We start from the raw sequence: 17,303 nt of genomic DNA, 5'->3' as shown, positions 1-17,303 counted from the left end.
AGCCAAGAGTCCGCTCCGCAACCGCTCACGCACCCCAGCCCCTGGCGGGGTGACACAACACTGGAGTCAAATTACAACCCTCAATTAACATATGAATCTAAGAACTTAACAGAGAAGGGGGAAAAAAAAAAAAACCTGGAGCCGCCGCCCAAGCGCTCCACTAGCAGGAACTTTTCTCCCGGTGTAAAACTCTTTGATTGGCTGTTCGCACGCGCCTGCCCGCGCCCTCCATTGGCTGAGCAGACACGCGACCGGCGCGAGGAGGGGGCTGGGAGAGGAGCGGGGGGAGACACACTGGCGCGTGCCGCTTTTTAAAGGGGCGCAGCGCCTTCAGCAACCAGAGAAGCTTCGTTGCACGCGACCTGGTGTGTGATCTCCGAGTGGGTGGGGGAGGGTCGAGGAGGAGGAAAAAAAAAAAACTAGACATTGCAGTAGAGACCCGGGAAGGGGTTTTTGGTTGAGCTTGTTTGCCAGTGCCTCCTCCGACCCTGAGCCTCCGAGCCTCTGCAGTGCAATGTCCCGCCTGCTGCATGCAGAAGAGTGGGCTGAGGTGAAGGAGTTGGGGGACCACCATCGCCATCCCCAGCCGCACCACCTCCCGCAGCCGCCGCCACCCCAGCCTCCTGCGACCCTGCAGGCAAGAGAGCATCCGGTCTACCCGGCCGAGCTGTCCCTCCTGGACAGCACCGACCCACGCGCCTGGCTGGCTCCCACTTTGCAGGGCATCTGCACGGCACGCGCCGCCCAGTACTTGCTCCATTCCCCAGAGCTGGGTGCCTCCGAGGCCGCCGCGCCCCGGGACGAGGCGGACGCCCGAGGGGAGCTGGTGAGAAGGAGCGGCGGCAGTGGCAGCAGCAAGAGCCCGGGACCGGTGAAAGTGCGGGAACAGCTGTGCAAGCTGAAAGGCGGGGTGGTGGTAGACGAGCTGGGCTGCAGCCGCCAGCGCGCCCCTTCCAGCAAACAGGTGAACGGCGTGCAGAAGCAAAGGCGGCTGGCGGCCAACGCCAGGGAGCGACGCAGGATGCACGGGCTGAATCACGCCTTCGACCAGCTTCGCAACGTTATCCCGTCCTTCAACAACGACAAGAAGCTGTCCAAGTACGAGACCCTGCAGATGGCCCAGATCTACATCAACGCCTTGTCCGAGCTGCTTCAAACCCCCAGCAGCGGAGACCAGCCGCCGCCGCCACCAGCATCTTGCAAGAGCGACCACCACCACCTTCGCGCCGCCGCCCCCTACGAAGCAGGCGCGGGCACCGCGACCGCAACGGGGACGTCGCCAGCCTCGGGTGGGGCTCAGCGACCGACCCCTCCAGGGAGCTGCCGGACTCGCTTTTCGGCCCCGGCCTCCGCCGGCGGTTACTCTGTGCAGCTGGAAGCTCTGCACTTCTCGACTTTCGAGGACAGCGCCCTGACGGCGATGATGGCGCAAAAGAACTTGTCGCCTTCGCTGCCTGGGGGCATCCTGCAGCCAGTGCAGGAGGAAAGTAGCAAAACTTCCCCCCGATCCCACAGAAGCGACGGGGAGTTTTCCCCCCATTCCCATTACAGTGACTCGGATGAGGCAAGTTAGGAAGGTGTCCAAAACCCGGAAAACTGAGACAGAAACAAAATCACCCTTTTCCAGTGCGCGGAGAGCCCCGCGGTAAAAGATCCCCGCACCCTTTTAATTTTTGCTAAGTGATGGTCGTTGTTTAGCAACGACTTGGCTTCAGATGGCAGCTACATTTGATGGTTTGCAAAAGCCGCAGCTATCCCAAACTTCCTATCGTCCATGTTGTTCGGTGAATGCTTGCTGTTAAAAGTTGTGTTCTGTTCTCCCACATTCTGCTCCTCCTGTAGATAGATAAGGTTTAATTATATGTACTCATACATAGCAACATTATTCTAGTTCTCTGCTGCCAATACGCTGCTAAAACATCGAATCTACTTCTTTGTCGCTGGTTTGTGTTTAATTTATTTTATGCCCTGGGCATCCATCCTTGTGTGTTGCGCGCACTCACGTGTGGCAGAGTGAGTATTCCGAAGTTGTCTCCCAAAATTCATTGTGAAACGCAAAGTTAATGCTTCCAAGGTGAATAAGTTTTGACTATGGAATTGTTGGAAAACAATGAACTCTGAGGTTTATATATTGCATAAGCATACCCAGTATATATATCGGACCGCGAGAGAACCTTGGCGTCTTTTCGGAAACTTGGCGCACGCACTTTATCAGCCGCCACTACTGCGGCTCTGGGACAAACTCAACTGCCAATTGCAGACCAGTTTTTTATTTTTATTTTTAATACGGCCACTTATGATCCTTATGCTCTTTACAAATGTTTGTTTTTAAAAAATAAGTAAATAACCTACATCCAGTAGTGTCAAAAGCATTTGGTCAATTTTATTTTGCTTTAATATCAGAAGACATATTTATTATTGAGTGTTTGCTACCATTTCTACTTATCTTGATTCATTTTTTTTACTTTTTTCTACTCGAGATCATTTTATTTTAATTTAGCAAAGCCAACTGCCATTGTTTTATGTATTCCTTTTGCAAAATGATAAAAATAAATGTGAAAATAACTTTTACTTGTCAGTTACTTATTTCATTCTAATATAAGCATAAAAACAGTTTAAAATGACCTTGAATGTTTGAACTGTCTTCTATTAAATGCAAGTTTATGTGAACCACGAGTTTTGAAGAAAAATTCCGTTATAAACCTTGTAGCATCAAGTAATCCAATACAGAAAAGCGATTGGGTCAATAATTAAATGATGAGATAAAACCTTTCCCAAATTTTCAATACAATTTTGCCTCTAGAATCTTCCCAGGATCTTTCCGTGCTCCTTATTCCCATTCCCAACAACCTCTGCAAGGAGTCTGAGATCTCCTAGGATCTAGCCAGTAGTGAACTTTACCAGGATTAGCTATTTCACTTCATAAAAACTTTAGCCAAGTTGAAAGCTTTCCCCTCCGCCCCGAAGTTCAAATACACAACACAAGCTTTCTCTCCTTCCTCCCTCCTGCTCTCTCATTCTCTCTTCTTTGTAGGGGGCGGGGGCAGGGTTGGGGGGAGTAGGGAAGCCACTGAGAGGAAAAGAGAACAATGGAAAAGAACTTGATGGGAAAGGGGTATTGGAGCCCATTGATTCAAAAAATAGAAAACTGCAGTCATCCTAGGAAATGGTTGTGCTACACTTTTTTGTTTCCAAACTATTCTGTTTCTTCCAGTGAAGATGATATTTGCTTTAATCTTGTCCTTCTAAATTAATGCCTATGTTGAAAATGTTTAACTACATTTTTTAGTCAGTGGCAGAAACTAAAGACTGCACTCACACTCACCTCACCATTCTCAGGAAAAATATATCCTGGGTCTCAGGATCATAGATTTAGAAAAAGCTAATATGAAGTATGTGTGTAGAAAGCAGACTTTTTAAAATGTTCTTGGCAAACGTTGAGAGTAAAACTATTTATTAAAGATTGGGTGAATTTCCACTGGCTAAACTCCGCCGGATTGGAGAGGTTGATTTTAAGCCAAATCCTTTGTATTTTGTGTCTACGTTGAGATAAATTGTGACAACAGGGAAGCGGGCTGGAGGAAGGGGGGAAGTTAGAGAAGGTTAGTTTAACTGCTCCTGAATTCTCTTCCCGCCAGCACCTTGAAAAAAGGAAAGCACCACAAACTGGGTTTGCAGGAAAAGGAATGCACGCGAAGGGACGAAGTTCTGGTCTTGAGCAGGGAATCGAGGAACAAACTATTAACTGACCACCTAGGGATCCGTGGCTTTCGCCTGAAGCTGACGACCAAGGGAAGCCAAAGACTCGCCAGCTCTCAGAGAAAGTGGTGGCTCGTGACACTTTCCAGAGGCAGAAACAATGCCCCTGACCCTTAGATAACCTTTTGCACCCAATGAGTTTGCTGTGCTCCCTGATAAACATCAGGAATCTTCGGACTGTTGAATAAATCAAGCGATTGCTTCTAACACATTTCCATTTTGTTCTCAATCAGCAGACTCAACAGGCATAGACAGACGGCAAACTTGCAGGATGAATATACACATATTTTTATAGTTATTTGGCTTGGTTTGTTTGCACGCAGGTGTGGATGGAGAAGAGAACCTAGAATTGTTTTATCCGTTATGAATCAGTAGGGGAAGGACAAGACGAAGAAAAAATAAAGCTGTGGGTTTTTTTCTCAAAGAAAACAGTCTGTATTTCATTTTCCAAAGCTATTTATGCTTCTTTGGTGTTAGCCAGAGTTAAAAGACTCTTAAAAGTTATTTCTTTTCTTCTTATGGACTCCTGGAAATTTCAACGGAAATGACACCAGGAACATCTTCCTCCACATCGTTTATAAATGAGGAAACTATTGTCCCTGACTCATCCCAAAATTACACAGCTAGAAAATGTCAATATTCAGAACTGGAGCTTTCTATTCCCATCCACTATGTCAATGTGCCCACAGACTTTCTCTAAGAAAATAGATGGATAGGCGCTACAGCTATGTAAATGTTCAGGGATCCCCACCTACTGCCCCTTGTACCACAATGACAGTCAGATATTTATACTTTTAAATGTTAGTGGCATTATATATGAAGTGGAGAAAATGCCAGCTTCATTCAGTGGAGTCCCTTTCCATTTCTGCTCTCAAGAATAGCCATACAGAATATCAGATTGGAAATTCTATATCACACTGATTGAAAAGTGAGGATGAATTCTTCTGACCCATCAAGAGATGCATAAAAAAGCCAAATTACTTTGCAATAAATTAAGTGCTCAAAGTTAAAACGAGGACTTCAACCTCTTTTCTTTCCTTCATTCTATTTCTTTCTTTTAACGCTGGCATTTCTTTGAAAGAGATGTCCAATCACATTTCCATTTTAAGGTTCTGCTATGGAGTTTGCATAACAAACGTTTGGCAGCTCGCTCTCTTACACTCCATTAACAAGCTGTAACGTATAGCTGCAGGTTGCTATAATCTCATTAATATTTTGGAAACTTGAATATTGAGTATTTCTGAGTGCTCATTCCCCATATGCCAGACCACTCCTGCCATGCTGACTGGTTCCTTTCTCTCCATTATTAGCAATTAGCTTCTACCTTCCAAAGTCAGATCCAAGTATCCAAGATACTAGCAAAGGAATCAACTATGTGTGCAAGTTAGACATGCTTAATATCACCCAAACAAACAAAGAGGCCGCATTTCTTAAAGAAATGAAGATAGATAAATCGGGTTAGTCTTTTGCGACGCTGCCCGTGCTTTCTAGAACTTTATATGCTTTAAACAGCTTGCTTTGTATTTTATCTTACATTCTGTCTTCACACCACCACCACTTTTATTGGGTGGAGGACTTTGGCTCACCACACTTTGTGAAACTTATTTGATTTCACAGAAAGCTGAAGAAGTTTTTTTGGCAACCAGCAAGTTTAAACACGAGTCCAAGATACTTTGCTAACTAGGGGTCCAGCCTGACCAGAAAAAATGTGGGGTAGTTAATTTCCTTAATCTTAACTAAAGCAGGAGCAATGCTTTCCTTAGGCCTTTCTATTGATTTTAGAGATTTAAACCTGAACCAAATAAGCACTCTTTCATTAAAAGGATATCTTATAATTACTTCTCTCCTCTGTTCATTTGAAAGTTCAAGAAAGACATGATCAACTTCCTCTTGGCAGTTCCAGAGCCCACTTGGAGATGGAAACGAAAAGCAGCAAACCCATTTGGCAATGGCAATCTAGATTTGTCAACTGCAATCTGGAAAAACCAGCAAGTCCTGGGGAGAGTTAAACACGACCTCTAGCAGTTGAACCCATGGCAGTTGGTGTTGGGTGAAGGGGTGAGAGATGGGAGGTGGGGTAGCTATAATAAAGGTGAACTTTTCCTCTGTTTTTTGACATTGCTCTCACCAGCCACCCTCACCCCCGGCGGAGCAGAGTCCCCGAGAGAATCGCAGACCACGGAGGTCCCTCCTCTTCTGCTAGGCCACGAACCAAAAAAGGCCAACGGAGAGGAGAATGGGTTAAATCCTGGGACGCAGGGGAGAGTTAGGGGAGGAGAGAAGTCGGGGGGAGATAAAGAAAAAGACAGGAACCAAGAAGCGTGGGGGTGGTTTGCCGTAATGTGAGTGTTTCTTAATTAGAGAACGGCTGACAATAGAGGGGCTGGCAGAGGCTCCTGGCCGCGGTGCCGAGCGTCTGGAGCGGAGCACGCGCTGTCAGCTGGTGAGCGCACTCTCCTTTCAGGCAGCTCCCCGGGGAGCAGCGCGGCCACATTTAACACCATCATCACCCCTCCCCGGCCTCCTCCACCCCGGCCTCCTCCGCGTCCACAGCCTTCCTCGGCCCCCCGCCGGCAGAACTCACAGAAGCGAGCGTCTCTCGCCGCCTCCCGCGCCAGGCCCGGGCCCCTCGCCTCCCCCAGCTTCGCAGCGGGAGCCGCCACTGCCCACTGCACCTCCCGGCAACCGGCCGGGCGAGAAAAGAGGCCGCGGGAAGGGAAAGCCAAGCAATGCCAAGGGGAGGGGAAGCTGGGGGGCGGCGGCGGCGGGCGAGCTGCGGGGTCGTCCGCGAAGAGCCGGGCTGGGGACTGAGGCACGGAAGCGGTGAAGCGGCACCGCGCCGAGGGCCTCGCAGACGCGCTCCGCGACTGCCCGGCCCGGGCTTGCAGGGGAAGATGCGTTCCCCTTTTCTAATCAAAAATAGAGTTCTTCAAGCCCTCCCTTATGCTTAAAACATCCTCTATCCTGTGGATATACGGATGCTGTTACAGTTCTTAGAGTTCAAGCTCTGATTGGAAAGAGCGCGGCCATTGGCTCTCACAACCCAAGGCCCAGACGCAAATCTATGACTTCTTTCTTTCAGCGCCGTAAGAAAGACAGAACTAAGCACTGTGGTACCAAGATTTGAGGCCTCTCTACATCCCATTTCCTGTTTCAGTCCCGCTTCCAAAACCAAGAGAGAAACAGAAGAGGTTTTGGCTGCCTAGTCTGCAGGAAGTCAGGCCCATGAGGCAAGTTCATGCCGTTCTCCAGGGAAACCAGAAAATTCCTCCAAAGACATGAAACAAAAGATGCTCTCCAATACAAGCGTTTGGTTTTGTTTTTAGCTTTAACAACTGTTAAAAGTGTTAGTCGTTCAGTCCTGTCCAACTCCTTGGGACCCCACAACTGTAGTCCACCCCGGGCTCCTCTATGCATGGAATTCACCAGGCAAGAACACTAGAGTGGGTTGCCGTGCCCCCCTCCAGAGTACCGTTCTGATCCCGGGATCGAACCTGGGTCTCCCACATTGCAGGCCCGTTCTTTACCATCTCAGCCACCAGGGAAGCCCCACTGAAGAGTTAAGTGGTCTAATAAAGGAAATAGTGTTCTGATGCGGGGTTCACCAGGCCCAGCTACTGTCAGGATGAGGCTGGAAGGTGTGAGCTAGGTCTTCGGTGACTGTCTTGGGAAGACAGCAGATGTAGTCTTTCTTAAGAGCCACTAGCCACCTATTTGTCTCTTTCAGAGGCCTTTCCTCACAATCCTTGTTGCCTTCCTGCCCCTACAAACACTTGGCCTTGGAATGTTGGTATGGGAAGGACTAGGACTGGGAGGGGTCCTTAGTAGGCATCATTTTTGGTCTTTGTGTCTTAAATGCCACAAAAGTAAGAGAGATCTGAAAACATAGGGCTACCTGTTGACCAGGAAGGTAGAAGTTCAGTTCTTAACAAAAATATACAGGATTTCTTTTCTTAAAATTTCTTATAACCCAAAAGACATTGATTTGGTAGGTCAAAGAATAACTCCAGGAAGCTTCCTACAGCATTCCCAGCTGAATCTGATCCAAATGGAGGCAAGGACCACACCATGAAGAGCACCAACCTACAGGAGTCTATGGTAGACTTCTTATTGACATTGCCTGTGGAAATGGACAGGAAAGGATACTGGCTATAGTAACCCCCTTTTGCCTTCTTTTTTATAACACTCATATTTCCAAGAAAAGAGGAGAAGACAGCTTAGATTCTTAAAGCCCATGAACCTGACTTCATTGTTGCTTTTAGCCTATGAGGCCACGACCATATGCTCCAGGCCTTAGGTACTTCAACTCTAAAGCAATACCAGCTGCCTTTGGTGGCAGAAGGGCATCAGTCCAGGAGGGGCAAGAACTTTGCCCCCTGTCTCCGTTAAGTGTAAGTGTTAGTCGCCCAGTCATGCCTGACTCTTTGCGACCCTATGGACTGCAGCCCACCAGGCTCTTCTGTCCATGAGATTTTCCAAACAAGGATACTGGAGTGGGTTGCCATTTCCCAAAATCATAACCAGTGAATGCTTGTGAAAAGCAGGGAGCAAGAATCCTCTTAAGCTACACAAACTCTAAGAGAAGTAGGGAGATAGAGTCAGGTTGTCATGATGCCTCTAAGGTCGGTATATGAAGTTGCATCACTCTGTAATAATTCAGTATGCGTTTAGAGGACCACTGACTTTGATGGAAGGCACACCCACCTATAACCCGAATGAAAAAATAGTTGTTCTCTTGTGTTGATATTCCAAGAATAAAGAGAAAAGCAATTTTATTATTTAGAAGGCAGTGACCTCATGATGAGCGAGACTTCCTTTGGTGACTACCTCTCTTATTCTTTTCAAACTCTTGCCCCACTCTTTCTTATTCATATTCCCTCATCTTCTCCTCCTTTTACTCAATGAATGAGTACTTCCTGGGTGCTGATGGTAGCACAGCACTGGGGTTCACCACCCTGAGAGAAATACACACAAAAAATCGAGCCTCTGCCCTTTAGAGAACTTAGAACTTGGTGGGATCTCAGAGTAAAACATGGAAAAGCAGCTTTGTGGTACTGCAGATGAGAGTAGCATTCTTGCTTCAAATGGGTCACCCACCTTTGGAGTCTTATGGTAGCCATCAAACTATTTCATCCACAGTTACAAGGGTACCCTGCTCATAGCCTTCATTGTTTTCTTTCAAAAACAGCAGAGATTCTGAGTGGTTTGAAACCCTCAGTGCCAATCTTCAAATCAACCACAATTCTAGTCTCTTCCTTTTGAACTGAGGATACCTTTATTTTGTTTCTTATGAAGTGATTAGTGAGAGTGTAGTCATAAATTCATACCAGAAGAAACTGAGGCTCAGAGAGATTAAAGGGCCTGCTGAAGGTAACTTGGCCTCAGCACTGCAGAGACCATGATCACAGGGGTCTCTGAGTCTAGGATCAGAATTCTTCCTGCCACATTTCACCTGCCTCAGCTGCATATTTTCAGCCAGTCACCTTATACCTGCTCCTCCTATTCTTGGTCAAAGTTGCTGGTGATGATAATAGAGATTCCTAAACTCATCCACTTTACATTTGCTCCAGAGAGATAATTTTCTGGAGATGATCATGGATCAGACTCCAATATGAGGTGACAGATTTAAGAGATAATTGTTTAGAATAATTTTTCATTTAGAATGCCAGCTTTGCTCCTCTGATTCAGCTGATACTGGACACAAGTGCTCTTATTCTGTATAGAAATTCATTTATGCTCTCATCTGGAAAAATCCATCCAAATACTAAACACACATGTAGGTTAGGGAATGAGACAAAGAATGTTATATGAAAGTGTGTCCTGAAGAGTAATGGCCCAAAGCACGTCATTTCACAAAATTGTCCCTTTATGAAGGATGGGAAGAAAATGGGGCTATAATTTTTACTGTTTCTCTTGGAGGGTGAAGTAAATTAACCTGCTACATTTGTAACTGTGGATACATTCAATGATAGCATACATTTTTTATTCCCCTAGTCTTCTGAGCTATTGGCTTTTTCCCCTTAAACCTTCCTCCAGGTAAATATTTACCATTGCCTGACTGGTTCAGTATCTGAAAAAATATCTTTGTTTTGAAAAGTTCTGTTCTCTACATATCAAAAATCAGTATTCCCTTTTATAAATCTTTATTCATTGGTTTTGGGCTTCCCAGATGACTCCGCAGTAAAGAATCCAACTGCCAGTGTAGGAGACAAGGAAATGTGGGTTCAGCCTCTGGGTTAGGAAGATCCCCTGGAGAAAGAAATGGTAACCCATTCCGGTATTGGTATTCTTGCCTGATAAATCTCATGGACAGAGGAGCCTTGCAGGCTACAGTCCATGGGGTCACAAAAGAGTCAGACACAACTTAGAGACTAAAAAATAGCAATTCATTGGTTTAAAGCAAGCTCTTCTATACTGCCTGTGACCTAAGTGTTTTCACAACCTGCCCCCCTCAACACACATAAGGAGTGAAGTGGAGAGTAGAGGTGTTTGAAATGCAGAAAATATTTCTAATCAAAAAAGGAAAGTTTGCAAGCAGTTAACTGGGTCACGCTTTAGAAACAAGAAATAAACTTTGTACTTGCTGTCTTACCTATATAGTTTCCCTCATTGCTCCTTCCTATCTGCATCCCAGGACAGCACCTGAGAATTTAGTTCAGAGCCCTTTTTGCCAAAGCCTAAACCCAGACTGACTCTTAACCTGTCCCTCATGACTATACATGTGACCCACCTGGCCAAACTTCCCCTACTATTTTGGACTGTCTCTATACCTCCTGTTTCCAGAAAGGGAGTTCAAAGCTGTGACAAAGCATCTTTCCTACTTAGCGTTGCTCTCAAAATGACCCTAAGGAATTCACTGTAGGCCAGGAGGCTACTTTCCCAACATTTTGTTGTATGTATCTGTCCTTGTCCCTCCAGTGCATCCATTTTGCTGTCAACAAAGAGAGGTCTGACCTACTCAAACCAAGGCCACTGGCTCTGTTTCAGTGTTTTCTCATATGTGCAAGGACTGGAGGGTGGGGCTAGGAGGCCTGGTTGCTCAGCCAAAGACTATATTAATGAGGGAGTCCAGGCCTCCTTCAGGGCTGTAGAAGGGGAGGTAATCTATTTGATCCATTTGGGAGAGTCTCTGGAGCACTTTCCCAGGTGCCAGGCATTTTATATGTAGGTCCCTTGTGGTGGGCCCCTCTCCACCCTCACTCTCTTAGGAAATAAAGAAGAAAATAATCAATCTTGTTAACTAGGACTTGTCCCCAAAATCCTGCTTTCACCTCTGAGCTTATCTCTTCTGGGTGACTCACCAATCCTCCAAGGTCTAGTGAAGATTCATCTTGCTTTCTTTTTTCCTGGGACCTCAAGGGAAGCTCTAGATACTCCACTGAAACTGCTATTTTAAAAGGGCCAGCCCCTTGAGCGTAGGTAGCCATGTCTACTTTGACTTTGCCACCCTCCCAGTGGTGGACATACAGTGCCCATGGAGGAAACAAGTGAGGGTCAAGGTCACTCAAGCCTCTGAGTGCTCTGCCGGCCGCAGAATCCATCCCTTGTCTCCTTTCTCTTTAAATTAGATGGACTCATTAAATTGATTGCAGCCGACACCAGAACCTCTTTCTGCCTTGAAAACTCCTACAAGGCCTAACAGGTTCTTCCCTCCATTTTTTGACTTTTGTCCTAACCCTTGAACTCCCCAGGCTGGGGTAAGTGCTCCCAGCTGTGTGCTATGCTCCTCTTAAGTGGTGTCGTTAACTATTTTGGAAGCGCTCTTCCGTGAGCCCCTCGAATGAGGGCAAGGTCTTAGGCACCTGTGCAGCCGAGCTCAGAGACCCCCCCCCCCCCCCATATGCCTTTCTGTGCTTTATCTGGAACGATCGATACCCGAGGTCGGTTTTGGAAAGCGGCTTCCCGCGCTGATCCGGTGCGGTGGGGACCTGAAGATGCGCGGCAGCCTCCCGGACCACCGCGCGATCCCTGGAAGGCTGGCGCGCCCAACTAGCCTCTTCCCCGACTTTCCCTCGCTGCTTGAGTTTTCTAGAGCCTCTTTCCCTTCCACTCTCAGTCTTCCCTTCCTTTCTATGAGCTCTCGCGGGCTCCACATTCATTTTCTACTTTGAGTAGCCACGTCTCTTTCAACCCGCGCTCCCTCAACCCTTAAGTCATCCATTAAGTTCCTTTTTCACTTTTTTCTTCCATCCCCCACGCCCTCGATCTTTGGTTGCCAATACTGATCTTTCTTAGCTAGTGACTGTATTTCGCGTCTCTGCTCCTTAACCAAAGGCGCCCTAACCTCACGGCTCTCCATGCCTCGGGTTTTCCCTCTTGGTCTCTCGCCTCCCACCGTCAGGGCCAGACCTGAGCAGACACTTCACTGCCTGGCGAGCAAGACCGCTCCGCCACCTCCCAGCGGTGGGGCAGGAGCAAGTTAACATCTTGAAAAGATGGAAAAATCTGCAGCGCCCCCTTAGGAGCAGCTTCCGGCATCGGCCCTTAACCCTGGCCCGGGAAGGGAGCAGAGGTGGGAGGTGTGGGTGGGCAGAGCTGGGGAAACCGGATCTCGTGTCGGTGTGACCGGCCCTGAAGGTTTTCTCTCCCAGGGTTTTCTTTCCCCTGTTCTTTCCCCCTCCCCCCTCTCTCCAAACAAAAATACCCAGCAATGTTTCTTTGGCTGCGCTGTCGACTTTCGCCTCCTAATCTCGGTTAAATCAACTCGGGATCACTGATGCAGGTCAGCATCAGCCCATTTGTGTGATCAAGAGTCAGAGATCTCTATTTCTTTTGCGGTCAGAATTCTTCCCCGGGGCAGGCACCTTGCTATAGTAACCTTCATTTAATACTTGCATTATCGTTAGCATCTGAGCTCATCAACATGTCTTTGAGAACGATCCCTCCGCCAGCCTTTGGGACTTCACTCGGGTTCAAGGATCACCTTTTTCAAATTCACCTTGACTGCAATCTAGAGACTTGCAGGTACTTTTAATACCAAATAGCCACTAAGCAATACTACAGTTTTCAGGATGATTTCTCTCTAAAAACAATCCTCAGTTCTTTCTGTCCCCGCCCCCCACCACCACCTTCGTGTACTCTTTTCAATTTATTTTCGCCTAGGCAATAATGAAATTCTCCCAAAGACTCTTCAATCAGTGAGAGTTTTTGGTTCATCATGCTTGTTAACAGGTTTGCAGGACACTTATAAAGAACAGTAGAAGGAATGAAATGAGCCATTCAGAACTGTGTCCTGAAGTTTACCAAGGTAATCGATCCTTTTACTGGGTCCTCCTGAATTTTTCAACAGTAAACTAGTTTCATCTCTAACAGATGGTTTCACCATTAGATGTTTAACAGATAGCAGAAGATTTACATAATTTCTAAATTTACACCATAAGAAAGATAAGAATGAATACTTAAGACATTTGGTTAAAATAATAATACTTATAGAAATCAGAAGAGAGAGGGAGGGAGGGAGAGCACACACACTACTGCAGAACTTGCAGAAGGATTTGCACCGGTAGGACTTGTGGTTGCTTAATGTCTGCCCAAGTCTAGAGGTATTCACCAGGACAGCTGGCAAGTAGGGGGTTAATCATTACAGAAAGTGATAACTTTCCAGTTTGCTTTATACAGAAGGGCAGTAAAAATTTATGCTTCAATAGAAGGATAAAACATATTTTCAGAGTGTAGCTGTCTCCTTTGAAAGTTTAATTTCTAAGGAAATGTAGATCATCTGTGTTATGGAACATCCCTTGCTCTCCCTAAAAGAACTATGATTTTGTAAAAGATTATCTTGATATTCCTAGGCTATGTGAAAACTTCTTACGTTTCTGAAAAGTTCTAACATCTAATGCTTGTTAAGAATATTGAACCACAGCTCGGTGGTAAAGAACCTGCCTGCCAATGCGGGCGGGAGAAGTGGGTTTGATCCCTGGGTCAGGAAGATGCCCTGGAGAAGGAAATAGCCACCCACTCCACTTTTCTTGCCTGGGAAATCCTATGGACAGAGGAGCCTGGCAGGCTACAGTCCATGGGGTCACAAAAGAGTTGAACGCGACTTAGCAACTAAACAACAATATTTTTAAAAGAGAAAATTCTCCAGATAGTTCAATAAATTAGGTAATATTGCTTGGCTAAATTAGTTTCCTTTCTTGCAGTGCTTAAAAAGAGAGTGTTTTATCCTCAATAGTCCTAATTACTGTTAATCACATTTTAATTTAGATAAATTTATCAAATGCTTTTTTTTTCATAGAGATGATGCTTCTTTCTTATATTTGTGGAAAATAATTCATAGATATAAATAAGATAGGTATATCTTATTACTATATATCTCTCTGGCATTGTGTTTTCCAGTTCCAGTAAAACCAGGTTGAAAGCGTGTTCTGTCACCAGCTAGTTATTAACAAAAACAGTATTCATTGCCATCCTGGTTTTAGGCAGCATCTGAAGCTCCCTGCAGTTTGATTCTGTGATTATTAACTCACTTCCCACCAGTATCTTATACAGGCCCATTATCTACTGTCAATATTTTTATAGCCTATGAGGAGAAATCCTGCTTACTTCCTGTTAGAAGGGAGGGAACAGGGTTTTTTCTTCTTTTTTTAAGTAGATAAATATGTACTCTACAAATATGTTTGACTGAGGAGGTAAAAAGGGAGGGAAAGGAGAGCCTAGCATCTGCTGTCTCACGGGCTCATTGTGTGGTTAATAATTGCTCCAGAATAGTTTTACAGGGTGTAGGCTTTCAGAAACAAGGGTTACTGAAAGATCCAGGCCTGAAAAATTTTTTCAGTTCTGTTCATACCCCAAATCCTAGACAGTAGGTAAGGTTTTTGTAATTATTGATGTTGTTTTAACTAACTTACCTCAGTATAAACCGTTTGTTTTCCTTGCTTTGAGAAATCTCTTAAGGTATATTTTCCTGAAAGGAATGAACTGGTGTATGGTTTCCCCATTCAAGAGAATGCAGCTTCAAAATGTAAGACTGTCACAGGGATATACTATGAATACAAGCTTAGTATTGTCAAGGCTCTACTTTGTATAAATAAACACTTTTTAAAGAGTTTATGCAAATATGTCTTTAGCTCAAAGTATACTTTAAAAAGTGACATTTATAACCTTCCTGTATTCTTTATCTCATGACTACTCTGATCAACTAAAAGACTGAGGTAAGTGATCACGGATAAGGGATAACAAGAAATATTGTGGTGAATCATGATATTTTTAATATAAATTGACACATAATGTTCCACTTTGAAAATTTTCAAGTTGAAAATGTTTCGGTCAAGAATTAGAAGACTCTGTGTTTAGAATTATATCTTTTTAAAAGAGCAGAGATGTGAAGTCATTCAATCCAATTTTCACTCCTAGTTTTCTCATTAGTTCTGTGCACCTGCTGCTGCTGCTGCTGCTTCTAAGTCGATTCATTTGTGTCTGACTCTGTGCGACCCCATAGACAGCAGCCCACCAGGCTCCTGCGTCCCTGGGATTCTCCAAGCAAGAACACTGGAGTGGGTTGCCATGTCCTTCTCCAGTGCATGAAAGTGAAGAGTGAAAGTGAAGTCGCTCAGTTGTGTCCGACTCTTAGCGACTCCATGGACTGCAGCCTACCAGGCTCCTCCGTCCATGGGATTTTCCAGGCAAGAGCACTGGAGTGGGGTGCCATCGCCTTCTCCATCTGTGCACCTAGGGCAAAGTATTTACTTCTGTGAGCCTCAGTGTCCTTATCTATATAGGAGGAAAATCAATTTAACCTGAGCTTCCTACCTTATAGGTTGTTATGAAAATCATATGTGATCATATATGTTTATATATGTATGTATATATGTATATTTAATATATGTGTATATGTATATGATAACACGTAGGAATCATATAAGATAACGTATGTGTCAGTCAGGTTAGGCCATGTTATGCTGTGGAAACAAGACAAAAATCTCAGTGATCTAAGCAACACAATTTTATTTTTTGTTCAAAATAAAAAACCATAACAAATCAGTTAGTGCTTAGCTTGTTATCTCTTAGGAACCCAGAATGACACAATAGCCATCATCTCAAACATTGTTAATACCCAGATACAGACGGAAAGAAGGGTCTAGAAGCAATTATATCATCTGCTTGGGACTGACACATATCACTTTAGTTCCTAATTCATTGACCTGAGCTATTCATAAGGCCCCATCCAACCACAGCGAAAGCCTACTGTGGAAGAGACCTGGGACTATACGGAGGACAGCATTAACTACCACCACTCTTCATGGGGGGAAGTTGTAAATGGCAAAGTGCTTTACAGCTGAGAAGTGTAGAAGTAGACTGAGGATTTCTAATAATTAGAGTCAACATGAATTCATTTAAAATCAGCACCGGTTTGTGATTTAACCCTCTAAAGTGAACTTACTTGGAGGTCATTAATTTAAATAGTATGGATATATTTCCTTGGAATTACAGAAAACATTGGCCCAGAGCTTCCAGAGATGAAGCTTGACATTTTACTTCACCCCAAGCTAGATCAACGTTTTCCTAATATATAGGTCTTTAGACATTCACTGAAACGTCTAATTAAAAAATATATACAGGTGTGATGTAACAATAGAATCTGTTTCTATGCTCTTTAAGGAGCAAAAATCGTCAGAAATAATTGCTGTATATATCATTTGTGGATAAACCAGTCATTTCCAAGATTAAATAGCAGTCAGATATAAGGGAGTAAGAAAGAGCCAATTTTAGCTAATATTACAAAGTGGAATGAATATACTAAAGTGCCAATAACCTCTCTTTTGAGAATATTTTTCATTGTGAAATTAGGTCTCAGTTCAGGTGGACTCATTTTGCTTAGGATTTAAGAGCTGGGATTGCAAATTGGTGAGAGATGACGATGACCTGGGGCTTCCTTGTTAGCTCAGTGGTAGAGAATCTGCCTGCATTGCAGGAACTGCAGGAGACATGAGTTCCATTCTGGGTGGGGAAGATGCCAGGAGAAGGGCATGGCAACCCACTCCAGTATTCTTGCCTGGAGGATCCCATGGACAGAGGAGCCTGGCAGGCTAGAGTCTATGGGGTCGCAAAGAGTTGGACACAACTGAGGCAACTTAACACGCATGACAATGACCTGGATCAGGTAAGTAGTGTGAATGGTGCTGCTGCTGCTAAGTCGCTTCAGTCATATCCGAATCTGTGCGACCCCATAGACAGCAGCCCACTAGGCTCCCCCGTCCCTGGGATTCTCCAGGCAAGAACACTGGAGTGGGTTGCCATTTCCTCCAATACATGAAAGTGGAAAGTGAAAGTGAAGTTGCTCAGTTGTGTCTGACTCTTAGTGACCTCATGGACTGCAGCCTACCAGGCTCCTCCATCCATGGGATTTTCGAGGCAAGAGTACTGGAGTGGGGTGCCATTGCCTTCTCCAAGTGTGAATGGTGAGGACCTGTCAAATTTTGGACCTAGTATAAATGTATAGACAACAGAATTGGCTGCCATATGAAAGTGAGATATGAGGGGAAAAAAAGAGGTATGAGCAATTGGAGGAATGGTGTTGCCATTAGCTGAGATGAGAAAGAGCA

The 17,303-nt window shown here is 45.1% G+C and overlaps 1 protein-coding gene across 1 annotated transcript; it reads left to right on the top strand.

Moving 5' to 3' along the window:
• Window positions 1-418: 418 nt before the first annotated feature.
• Window positions 419-2,333, top strand: ATOH1 (atonal bHLH transcription factor 1). Its single transcript, XM_019962117.2, has one exon. It carries the CDS (start codon window positions 515-517, stop codon window positions 1,571-1,573), a length of 1,059 nt encoding a protein of 352 aa, XP_019817676.2. The 5' UTR covers window positions 419-514; the 3' UTR covers window positions 1,574-2,333.
• Window positions 2,334-17,303: the final 14,970 nt, after the last annotated feature.

The sequence above is a fragment of the Bos indicus genome, chromosome 6 (genome assembly GCF_029378745.1).
Source record: "Bos indicus isolate NIAB-ARS_2022 breed Sahiwal x Tharparkar chromosome 6, NIAB-ARS_B.indTharparkar_mat_pri_1.0, whole genome shotgun sequence".
Classification (NCBI taxonomy): Eukaryota; Metazoa; Chordata; class Mammalia; order Artiodactyla; family Bovidae; genus Bos; species Bos indicus.
Note: the sequence above shows the minus strand (reverse complement) of the source record. Positions and strands in the feature narration are given on the sequence as shown.